General features: G+C 41.1%; 1 protein-coding gene across 1 annotated transcript in view; it reads left to right on the top strand.

Moving 5' to 3' along the window:
* tox (thymocyte selection-associated high mobility group box) overlaps positions 1 to 13,134 on the top strand; it is a 77,802-nt gene that overhangs the window by 58,087 nt on the left and 6,581 nt on the right. Inside the window, exons 6-9 of the mRNA XM_034118909.1 lie at positions 2,704 to 2,949; positions 6,550 to 6,786; positions 7,568 to 7,648; positions 7,807 to 8,412. Coding sequence (XP_033974800.1) covers positions 2,704 to 2,949; positions 6,550 to 6,786; positions 7,568 to 7,648; positions 7,807 to 8,412 — 1,170 coding nt within the window. The remainder of the gene's footprint in view (positions 1 to 2,703; positions 2,950 to 6,549; positions 6,787 to 7,567; positions 7,649 to 7,806; positions 8,413 to 13,134) is intronic.

The raw sequence follows: 13,134 nt of genomic DNA, 5'->3' as shown, positions 1-13,134 counted from the left end.
CAGTTTTATTATATAATGACAAAAAGTCCTGATAATAAATCATATAATGAAATCAGATAACACTCATTACATTTTATCTGCAAAAAAACCTCAAAATCAGTGCAGCCTGTTCCTCAGATCTTCAAACTATTCCAAATCCAGCCGTTTTATGTTCGTGTTGCGAGCTGTCACATAAATGTGACGGAGTAAAAGCTCTCTGGAGAATTATGACAACGGATATTTTGACTGTTAACCAACGTGACATTTATTGAAGTCCCAACGCTGAACCACAGCTATTAATTGTCTGCTTTTCTACCAGCACATGCGTCAGTCTGAAAGCTCTTTCCATGTTAGAGAACATCACTCTGTGTTCTATCTAAATACCACAGCAGTGTTCCGAGTTCAGGTGACGCGTTCCCAAGAGCACCAGACCACATCCGCTATTATTCGATGCTTACTAAGAGGAAACTCATCACTAACCATGTCCTTCATATTTGTGATGATGGGTGTCAAAGTTCCCATGCTGAGGGTGTTAGAAATCACATTGGTTTTGTTTTCATGAGAAATGGACCAAAAAAGACGAGTGACTCACAACGAGACTGCTCAGAATCAGAATTCCTTTATTTGTCCCGCAACAGGGACATTTACATTAACAGCAGAAGCATAGTGCAGATAAAGTACAACATGGTGCTTAATAATTAAAACTACACAGGGTGACAGAGGGGGCCCATGAAAATAACGGATCGCTAAATAATGCCATTAAATACCATTTGTCCAAAACTACTTTATCAGAAATAATTGCTTTTTCCTTCTTCGCAGAGAAGCTGCTTCATATTATCGAAATAGTTTTACCTTAAAACATAAAAAAAAGAAAGAAATGTTACTAAAATAAACGGAAAAAGGTATTATCAGCCAAAAGTAAAACAATTTATAGAATATAATATTTTGTATTCATGTTGTTTATACTTGCGTTTTATAAGCTATTTCTGAAACACTTAGCTATTCTGAATATATACATTAAATAATATTTTGTTCATTTGAGTCATTTGTTAAAGATGTGGGAATACTAAGCATTCACATTTTATAGAATATAATATTTTTCTGTTTTTTATTACCAATAAATCCACATATGAGTATAATAATGCTAAATGTTGCCAATTTTGGATACTTTGAACACTACAAGTTGATTAGTAATATAGTTATGCGTTGTATGAAATAGGCGTGACATTTCCTTTTATGTGAAGAGTAACTAATTACTCTAGAAGTGCCCTTATTGACATTCCACGTGAGGTAGTGGGATACTGCATAGGGAAAGACACGGGAGCTGCAAAATGCAGAGAGGAGAAAATGTTTATCGATTCATTATTAATAAAAGGCTTTAGAGCAAAAAAACATTAATTCATATTTTGTGTGCGTCAATTTATTTGATCGTAACAATGAAACAACAGTCTGGTCACTTTATACAGTATATAGCAGTACATCAGCTTTCTGCTAAATGATTAGACATGAGTGAACTGAAACAACTGAAACGTTGACTTGAATTAAATGTATGATGTCAACAGATTTCACATAACTGCATTAGGTTAGTTGAGAGCAATAATATTAAGTTGAACCTAATATTTGTTATTTAAACGTAATATTATTGCTTTCAACTAACCTAATACAGTTATGTGAAATTTGCATTTCACTTTGTTCAGTGTGCAGAATGAATGAGGATGTGTGCTCAGTGTGCAGCTGTAGACACCATCATGTCTCCTCCAGGTAAACATATACAGCAGAGTGCAGCAAATGGAGTTTAGACTGTATTGATGTATTTATACAGGAGCGGGGATTGATGTTAAAATACTTCTGATCCCATCTTCTCTCTGACCTGTATTCCCTGTTGCCACGGTTACTATCAGATTTCATTTTGAGTGAATCCTGGACTGCTGCACACTGACTGTGCAAAACCTGTCAGGCAAAGGCAGAGTGTTTGAGAGCCCAGCTGGGTGTGTTACATGAACACGTTATGTAGCTCAGAAGCTCTTCAGTCCAACATGATCTTAGATGGCAGCCTGATATCAGCCTGTGTTTTCCTCACAAGCTGTCAAGTCAACCTTAAACCCGTCAGGAAGTTGTTTCCTGGGGTAATACAATAAATCAGAGGTCGGATCATTTTCTCATAGACTTGTACACATTCTTAATTATTTTTGCAACCTGTAGACACACCTGCTGGCTATTAGAAAGAATGGTTGTTTAGGACAAGAGATTCTGCCTAATTGATATTATTGCCTTAATCAAAACTTTTTTTTAATTAATGTTTTAAGTAGGATTATTTGCTGCTTTAAGAATTCAAATTGAAACATTAGTAAATAAGTAATGCTATATTTATTACATTAAATCATAGGTGTATCCTGTGCAGTACAACATCACCATGATCTCAGGAAAATGCATTTAACTGCAGAAATGTTTAATATTTCTAACACAGCTGTTACTGCATCTCTCCGCCGATATTTTTAAGTCACTATCATTAAAACAATTTTTAGAGGTTTCATAAAAACAACAGCAATCATGTCATCAATCTGGAATTAAAACCCGTCCCAACATTGAGGAAAACCTTTATTTCAAATGCAGGGAACCTTAAGTGGTGAAATGCTAACTCATTTCCGGGCACTACGACTCATTCCTGCACCTCCCTTTTTGCCTTCACCCACTAACTGTCATCCTCATGATGTCTTTGCACAGATGCAGCAGATGGTGAACTCTGACTCACGGTTCACCAGCAGCCAACAGCCAATCGAAGCTGCGCTCGGACCCAGGAGCCAATCGGGCATGAGCCAGCAAGGTCAGCTGTCCACCATCAACCAATCCCAGCTGGGGCTGAGTGGGAACTCTGCTACCCATAATTCTCCTTCCCCCCCTGGAAGTAAATCAGCCACCCCGTCCCCGTCCAGTTCAGCACATGAGGACGACAATGATGACGGACTCAGGGTAAAGAAACACACAAAGACACTGTATTGTCTATATTGTGTGTGTGTGTGTGTGTGTGTGTGTGTGTGTGTGTGTGTGTGTGTGTGTGTGTGTGTGTGTGTGTGTGTGTTGGTGTGTGTGTGTGTGTGTGTGTGTGTGTGTGTGTGTGTGTGTGTGTGTGTGTGTGTGTGTGTGTGTGTGTGTGTGTGTGTGTGTGTGTGTGTGTGTGTGTGTGTGTGTGTGTGTGTGTGTGTGGGATAGTTGTTATGGTAATGTTATGTGTCATAATAGACCCGTTCTCCCTGCATATCAAGTAGATGGAAATCTGCGCCCTCATACTGAAACACACACTCCACCAAACTGACTGTTCATATTCTGGGGAAATGAAACCATTACTGTGCTGCTGAATAATATTCATCACCTTTTTTCATTCTCATTGGGTGAGAATGAATTGTATATGTCCGACAAGCAAGTATAAAGGCAGTGCTTGCCTCTGGAGGAGCAGGGAATAGAAAACTAAATAGACTGTTATAGATAGACAAATATATGTTAACAATATACTCCTACACAGGCCCGGACTGGCCATCGGGAGGACCGGGGGGTTTCCCGATGGCCTGGCCCGTTAAGTGGCCTGCTGGCCTGAGGATTTTTTTTTTTAATGTATGTATTGTGAACGCAACACTGCGCAAACATGGCCACTTTCATACAGATCATACACTAAAGCCCTCGATTGGTCTCTGTGTGTCATTCAAGCTCGGGAGGGTGTGTGTGTATGTGTGGTGCGAGCAAGAGAGAGAAAGCGTGCGCACCGGTTACGTGTATTGTTGTTGTTAACATCTGGTGCTAGCTAGCTGCGCTAACGGATATAAGGAGCTGTTTCAACTACAAGGTGGAGGGAGAGTCCTCTGCTGTCAGACGGAGAGACTGATAACTACAGCTCAGGTGAGGTTAAGGACTCTCTGAGTGTTTAGATAGTTAACTTAGTCTAAGTTATCTCTGTGGGTCTCAAACGGTTTGGTCACCATTTATGTAAACACATATTTCCATTTGAGGGGGGAGTGATTAGTAAAATATGCATGAATAAAAAATAAAAAAGTTAACTAGGTGAAAAAAGGTAAGATGCACTTATAAAACTTGTTGAGAGCTAAAACTAGTCTTTGCTGCTGCCTCAAAGAGGAGCAGGGGGGAGAGGGGGAGAGGGGGGGAGGAGGGAGAGGAGGGAGACAGGAGAGGCTGATTCAGGAGCACAGACACACTCACAACTATAAATGAACCAAAAATAAATAAACAAGTTTCAGTGTTTTTTCATATTGGATATGGTATGTTATTGGTTATGGCCATGATTTTATGATTATTGAAATGTATACAGTTCTGTTTCATATATAGGTGTTCCCATAGATCTAGTCTCTTTATTTTCCCCTCAAAATGCACCAGATTGATGCATTTAACTCCAACATTTAAAAAAAAATCGTGCATGCCCCCGGACCGCCCTAGAGGATTTGAGGTCCACCCCCACTTAAAATCACATGGATAGGTTCCTAAATACATTTACAATTTGTTTAAAATAGTAACCCATGTCCATATGTTTATTTGTGGGTAGTAGATTTAAACTATAGGGCTATCACTATGGGCCCTGCCTGTACCTGTTCGCTCTGCCATCGCGTGAAGGGTCTGCTAACAAGCGACCAACAGAAAGGTTCATGTTGTTGCACGTCACAAAGGCACGTCACCTCAACTTCCCCCCCCCCCCCCCCCCCCCCGCTTCCACCACCCCCCAAGTATATTTCAGATCTGTGGGAAACACTGGTATGTGAGAGAGACTATGTATGTAAAAGGAGGATGTATGTGTGTGAGAGGACCAGTATGAATTACGGCCTGTACGGCCCCTCATAGTCAGCTGTTACTCATATACAGCTATATAAGAAATATAGTCAAACAACAGTCATTCAGTAGTGGACATGTCTGTCTTCTCTTTGGTGTGAAGTATGAGTGGCTCAGGTTTAGAAACATAAATCCAATCTGATGACAGGCTCCTGTCAGTCAAATCCCTCCACGTCCCACAGTCCTGATAGAGCAGATCAGCTGGGTGTTATTTAGGTGAAGTTTTGAATGTGAATTAAAGAGAGAAAATGCACGATTTGAAAGAACTTTTCAGGGGCCTTAAAACCATCATTGTTAGACTTGGAGATATAGTCAAAATGTTAATAACTTAATATCTGTCATTTTTTATCTTCTTAACAAACTAACTACGTGGTATAGCATATTTTTTATATTCCTGTATGAATTACTTGAGTTATAAAAAATATATATATTTGTAAAGCATAGTTTAATATTTTCTAAAGGAAATGGAGCTATAAAGGTTGCAGCTTGTACCAGCTGGAGTCCGCTTCGGACTCCCTCTGAATTGAGCCTTGGTGAAGTGTGATGAAAAAACAAATCTGCAAATGTCAGTATGTGCTTTTTATTTTCAATTAAGAGTCCAAATAATAGTGAATCATATCTGGATACATGATTGTTTCCAGTGGCGAACCGTGTCTATCACAACTGGACCTTCTGTAGACACACACGGTTCGCCACTGATTGTTTCACAATATGATTCCATCGAAAGACAGTAGTCAGATTTATTTAGCTTAGTTTGATCAATTAAATCCTGTCCGTTAATCCCTTGAAGCACACAAGGAAAAATTCTCCAAAGAAACCACACCATTACCGGGGAAAATAAATGAAAGCAATCGCCTGGGAAGGAAAGACGCGGAGCTGGTTCCGTCAGCAGTGAACTACAAGCTTTTTGAGCTACAGTATATTAGCAATTTGAGCTAAAGTGGCTGAGGGAAACTAAGCTGCTGTGGCTAGCTGAAGTGATGCATTAACAGTCTACAGCACTCAGTACCCTGTGACTAAATCAGGAGGCACAGGCAGGACAGGGATATCTGCTGTTAGCTGTCAAGGCCGCTCACTTATTCTATTTCAATCAAAACAAACACATGTTCAAGGATCCTGGTAAAAACTTTACTTTAAAAACATTTTTTAGAGCAATTATTTAACTGTATAAATGTATTTCCAAAATGGATGATTCAATCTTTATGATAAGGTGTATCTTTTTGCATTTATATAAACATTTGTTTGTGGTTAATGCCCAAAATAAGACCTTTGGTTAACACAAGCTGAAGAGATGTTCATATGTTGTTCAACGATGTGAAATACGTCAGTAAATACCCCACTGGTGAATTTCTGTCAGCTTTTAAATTCTGGCAATTAACACTTAGACAATTATAAAAGTGGTGTTGATATGAGGGGCTTATCCTGCGGAAAAATATGTGTATGTAGCATACAAATTGTATTCACTACAGATCATATTTTCTGCAAAATTTCGAAATCCAAGGGAAAAATCCCATTGCTTTTTACTGAGGGAGGCCTTGCCATGCTAACTTCAGGGTCGGCCTACAAAAACACATCATCACTGCACCGCTCTAAGCATGTTGTTTTCTTGTACCACCATTTTACTGTTTTTACACATATTTAATACAGATCTAACCTCCACCCACCTCTGTGTACATCCATATATTCATCCTCGCCATACCTTGCTGTGTCAAATTAACCTCCTCCTCCTCCTCCTTTTAGCTGGTCAGTGTAGCAGAGAAGAGGCCAGCGACAGTGGACATCTCCAAGAAACCAAAAACACCAAAGAAGAAGAAGCGCAAAGACCCCAACGAGCCGGTGAAGCCAGTTTCCGCCTACGCCCTGTTCTTCAGGGACACCCAAGCCAACATCAAGGCCCAGAACCCCAACGCTACCTTTGGGGAGGTGTCCAAGATCGTGGCCTCCATGTGGGACGGCTTGGGGGAGGAAGAGAAACAGGTAGCTCCTCCAGCTGTCAATCAGCATGACATCAGTGACATGACGACAATATGTACATGGTAGCTACACTGAAAAAAAACAAATGTGACTTTAATTAAATGTATTATGTCAACAGATTTCACATAACTGTTTTAGGTTAGCTGAGAGCAATAATATAAAGATTAAATATGTAAATAGGTTCAACTTAATATTATTGCTTTCAGTTATATTACATTTGTTGACATAATACATTTAATTAAAGTCAACATTTCAGTTTTTTTTCAATGATTGTCTAGTTTTTGGTCATGAAATACAAAAACACAATAATGAAAGTTTGTTAGGAAAATGATTTGGCCATGCCAGCAGCACAGATCTATAGATGATTTACTGAAATATCTACACTTTTAATCGCAATGAAATGTGGTTCATATATTCACGTACCACAGGGTTAGGTGTCAAAATGTCAAATATTAAGGTAATGTGGTTCTTTATGACCAAATTACTAAAACGATTCTAATGCCATCAGCCTCAGTACAAATGTAAAAAATAAGTTGTAGTAGGTGCGTGATAATTCATTACTGTAGCCTAGTGTTACATGTAGATAACTGTCAGCTGAGGGAAACACTATGAGCCCCCTGATGGCTGTTGTGATGATTAAATTCAGTATCCATTCTCACAGCCGGTGTTCACTCAAAAATCAGTTTACAGGAATATAAACTGTGCTTTACAGATGATGTACTGATCATTCATTTAAATGTTGTGAACTGGAATAGAGGTGGATAATCCTCTGTGTGTGTTTCAGGAGTACAAGAAGAGGACGGAGACGGCTAAGAAGGAGTATCTGAAACAACTGGCTGCATACAGAGCCAGCCTGGTCTCACAGGTACACACACACACACACACGCATACATACAAAGACACACACTCACTCACACACACACACACACACACACACATACACACACAAGCACGCACACACACACACACATTTTAAAGGTGTGAATGTGAATCTGATTTTCAGTTGTGTTTTTTGTTCTCCAGAGTTACAACGATCCGTCTGAAATGAAGCCCCCCCACTCTTCCTCCATACCTTCCTCTACCTCAATGTATAGCCCTAAGCCTTCAGTGTACCCCGGTCACCCGGGCCAGCACCACTCCTCCAGCCCAATGGCCCACCCCCACTCTCATCCCCACCCCCACTCTCACTCTCACCCCCACTCTCACCCTCACTCCCTCCCTTCCCACCAGCACCCCAGCATGTACATGCCGTACCCTCACCAGTCGCACCCTTCCCACGCCTCAAGCCCCGGCCTCAGCCCACACCTGCCCCCCCCTCACACCCAGATGCACCCCCAGCTCCAGGCCCTGTCCTCCAGAGGGACGGCGCCACGGCCCAGCGTGCCCCCCCACCAGGGAGCTCTGTCCCTGGGCAGCATGACGGCGGCCAGCCCTCCGCTCCAGGTCAGCCCCCCCCTCCACAGCCAGGCCCACCTGGGGGGGCTGCACAGTCCCCACCAGCAGCACCAGCAGCATCACCAGCACCACCAGCACCAGCAGCAGCAGCACCAGCAGCACCAGCAGCAGCAGCAGCACCAGCAGCTCAGTGGACACTCTCTGGGAATGACACACTCCCCGGGCATCTCACAGGTCAGTCCCCTCTCTAACACATATCTAGTTTAACAACCGCACACTGAAGGGAAGTTCACAAGGGAGGCAACGTCCATTTTTGGCGAATTACATGTATAGTCAATGCGAAGACGCGGATAGACACGCATTCGTCCTGGGCGGCGTAAATGAAGCTAATGACGCGGCCAAGCTGTCGTGCGAAAGCCAATCAGTGGTAAGAATCTCAGAGTGTCCTCACTGACGATGTTGAATCAGAAACGAAACAGCAGCTGTTGCTCACAGAGCTCACAGTTCATTGTATCTGGTCAGAAACTGGATGTGCAAACCACAGGCTGTGTATGGCGAATACAGTCGCTGCTTTATATCTGTCTACAGGTTGTTGTTGTTGTTGTGAGTGTGGACGGAGCAGCTCCAACGGGAGCTCAGCCTGGTCTGTCCGATCTCCTACTGCCGTCTTCTATGCTCACTTGTCAAAGCATTAATTCATGGTTTTTACTAATCACTATCAGTATTTTGATATTTTGGCATCATTTTGATACGTGTATTACAATAAATCACGTTCAAATATGTTCATTTTTCTTGTTGGTCTCTACATGGACTTAAGCCCCGCCTCCTCGCCAGTGCATATAGTTTGAATGATGCGAGAAAACTAAAGTGATGCTGGGGTCAAACTTACGTGAGTTCCGGTGACGCACCATAACAGGAAGAGGAAGTGAATCTTTGGGAACACTTTCTATCTGTGGATGATGGACGCAGCTACTCTCAACCAGTGGGCGATGGCCTCACGCAGTGTCCACACGGCAGCGTGCGTTGAAGCTTGCCGGTGGGCGTGTCTGAAACTCGACCAACAACCAATCACATGAATCTACCGCCCCGGACACACAAGCACGCAGTTTGATTGGCTAGAGCTTGTACAGGCATATGATTTGATTGGCTGACGCTTCCATTGAAGCTTCAAAAGTTGAACTTTTCTCAACCTTTGAAGTGAGCAACGCGAGCAAAGTGAAGCGACGGAACCACAATAGAGTGGCGAAGTCCCTCCCCTTCCGGTGGACCTCCATGGGACCTTATTTTGGAAAAATTATGTATTGAAGTCAATGGAGAGAGAAAGATTATCTTTCGATCCCGTTTGAATTGTGCCACGAATTACACATATGATGTTTGTCAATTTAAAAGATAATTTTGCAAGTAAAAAAAAAAAAATGTGTCGTAAAACTGTGAAGTAACACTTTTGTTTGTGTGAAACGCTCAATGAACTACATCTCTGGTCAACAACACACGTCACCAAGATGGCCGTCACTACTGTCTTGTCAACAAAACGATTGACTACCCTCACTATCACCACAATGAAACACGTCCTGAAGAATGTCATGCAAAGCTGCCTGCCTGCCTTCCTTTGATTCTCTCTGAACTGCCTGGTCGTTTTAATGTTTAATGTCAACCATTTGCATACATGCCAACCTTTCCAAATCCAAAAGAGGTAGGTTTGCGCGCGGCAAATGTGCACGCCCAAATTAGGTAATCAGAACCCCAGTAATTACATGTATAAACCATGTATTTAACATATATTGCATCATTTTATGCATTTTTCAGAAAAAGTGGTAGTTTGGTAAACACTAAACAGTGACATCAACGACATGTTTGGTCTGTAAAATGCCCGAAAAGTAAAAGAATGGGAGATAAATATCCCAAAGTCTCCACATTTTATTATATTTTTAATGTGTTTCTGGTCCTCTTTCAGTTGCATTGTTGGAGAAGCCTGTGACATAAGATTTTCAACGACATAATTACTCTGTAGCTATGTTAGTTTGACAATAAAGAACCTTGAACCTTGAAAGTGTAGATCAGGGGTGCCCAACCTTTTTTGAACCGAGAGCTACTTTTAAAGTGGCCAGTCTGCCGAGATCTACCAGTCCAAATAGAGAGGTGTAGCCATTACTGACAGCCTACTACCAGGTAAATACACACTTCTACTTGTATAAAACTGACCTTTGTACGATTAATACTTCATAAAATACTGCAGATCCTTTATCTTACCTCTTTCTAATCTACACACATACAAGTATTTAACTGAAGTTACACAACAGTGTTGTTGATACAGAGTAGGAGTTTATTCACACGTCACAAACTACAGTGGGTCATGTTTTCAAGAAACATTGAACAGTGCTGCCACATATGACACAGGAAAAAAAGAAAAGACTGAACCCTTTCTTTGCCATTATATAAAAATAGTGTTGCTACAAAAGTATAAATTAGTTTTACTAATAAGACAACTCAGATCTGCTGCCAGAGTGCAATAAAAAAGACTAAATTAATAGAATCAAACCCTTTTCTTTTTTTTGCATTTTAGTAGAGTATAAAAAGAAATGCCTTTAAAATAGGATGCAAGCAACACTAGTTTCTTAACCTGAATTGATAATAGACTATACTCAATTTAAACAGAACAGATCTTAAAGTTTGCATTCTTATACCATTTTGTACAATAATTATAATGAATAAGTTCGAACAAACTAAAACTTACAGCTGATTAATAACGGTATCTAACTTGAGTTTTTATTATATCAAAAACCTGTTGAAATGCTACTGTTATTTTTACTGTCCCCAAAAAGCGCGTCGGCAGCCTCCAGGAATGCTTCTTTCACAACTTTGCCGTCTTTGAAAGACTTCATGTGTTTCGCAAGAACGTGACTGACACGATAAGATGCTATGGTAGCAGCCTTGCTCTTGTTGTTGGGCCTGGTGAAAATGGACTGCTGTGCATTTAGCTGTCCTTTCAGGTCCCTCACCTTTTGGGAGCGTAGGGCAGAATTAGGAGGGGATTCCGTCTCGTAGCGTTTGTGCACTGTTTTGAAATGCCGCTCCTAAATTACCCTTCTTCGATAAAGCCACGCTCGCATTGCAGATGAGACAGATAGACTTTGAATTGGAATAGATACAAAAATAATCATCCTCCCCACTCAGAGTGAAAATTATATATTTTGGGCTCTTTTGCTTTGTGGTCTTGTGTGTGTGGACTGCACAGCAAACTAGTGCCCACTGCCCACTGCCTACCAGCCACGCCCCGATACATGGGGTCACGCCAATCACAAAGCTTTGATGCGTTCATGTGCATTATTCTGGCACAGGAAGATTATGTTATAGGACATTAACGATAAAACAGAATATTGTTGTTCTATTTTTAGACACATCTCGCGATCGACTGAAACACAGAGGATTGTTTGTATGATGGGATCACAGACACGCTGCAAACGGTGTCCGCCAAAAGTCGAGTCCAGTGTCTATGTAGTGTCATTTTTATTTGTTATAGTTTGGGAAGATTGAAAATCGGTAGGGAGAGTCAGCTAAGTCGGTAGGCGGTAGAAACATGTCAAAAGCGGTAGACTACCGCCCAAATCGGTAGGGTTGGCAGGTATGCATTTGTGCAGATAGCATGAAGTAGAGAAGATCGCTAGCGTTAGCGTTAGCATTTCTCCCCCGGGCTTAAATTGTGTATTATAGAATGATCACACCGGTGACAGTACTATTCAAAGGGTTCACGAAATATGACTACTACTCTTACTGTTTAACATGTTGGGTTACTTCATGTTACTTCATGTTAAGGCTAATAAAAATGACAAGGCTGTAATGCTAACTAACGTGCTAGCTACTAGCTAGCTTGATCAAGCCACTCCTAGTCCTTTCATCAGACGGGAAGCGAAAGAATGAGCAAGACCCATTGCTGGTATAATAACAACCTGGTACTAAGCACACAGGCATCTTGTTAAAGTTATCTTATCTTAGCCAGCGCCATATAGATAGATTCTATCTATATGGCGCTGATCTTAGCTATCTCTTTAGCTAGGAAAACAATTGTGACATCACTTACGCAACTCTGGGATTTGTAGTCTTTCTAGTTACGTATTTTTCATAGTCTTATATTTCAACAGTTTTACGACAAACTGTGACTTTTTTGACATGGAAATTATTTTTTAAGATTGACAAACATCATATGTGTAATTCATGGCACAATTCAAACGGGATCGAAAGATACGTTTTCTCTCTCCATTGACTTCAATACATTATTTTTCCGAAATAAGGTCCCATGGGGCGGAAGTAGGTGGGCGTGACTTCGCCACTCTATGCAGTTCGGCAAATCGTGACGTCACCCCATTCAAAGTGAATGGGAAGAAGCGTTGAAGCTTCAACGCACGCCGCCGTGTGGACGTGCCGTCAGAGGCAGTGACACAAATTAATCATATCTTTAGATGAAAAATACAGATAAAAATGATTTTCAGGCAGATCAAGAAGAAAAACTTTCTGGAGTAAAATAGTCCGAAAGAAACATCCTTATTCATTTCCTAACCACTAAGACGTGAAGGAGAATTTATAAAGAAATAATGAACAGCGATGCTAAGACGATCCAACCTCCCCTTACACTGGGCCACGTGATTTTAAAACACTGAGTGTTTTTGAAGTAGAGATATATTATAAATGTTAACAACCCAGTGAACAATTTTACTTTGTAACTAAGTCTGGGATTGAAATAAAAAAAAGAAACATAGGCTACCAGTCCCAAAAGTGAAAGAAGGCAATCACACGGAAAGAGGTTGCTCATCCACATAAATCACAGTTAGCGTTATTGTATGAAAATACATAACGATCTGCATACCTTGACGATGTTGTTGGTTGTTGGTTTTTGCTAATCGCCCCAATGTAACATGACAAGGACCTTACATTGTTTTACAAGCCTCTGCATACTCTTCT

The sequence above is a fragment of the Trematomus bernacchii genome, unplaced genomic scaffold (assembly GCF_902827165.1).
Source record: "Trematomus bernacchii unplaced genomic scaffold, fTreBer1.1, whole genome shotgun sequence".
NCBI classification, from domain to species: domain Eukaryota; kingdom Metazoa; phylum Chordata; class Actinopteri; order Perciformes; family Nototheniidae; genus Trematomus; species Trematomus bernacchii.
Note: the sequence above shows the minus strand (reverse complement) of the source record. Positions and strands in the feature narration are given on the sequence as shown.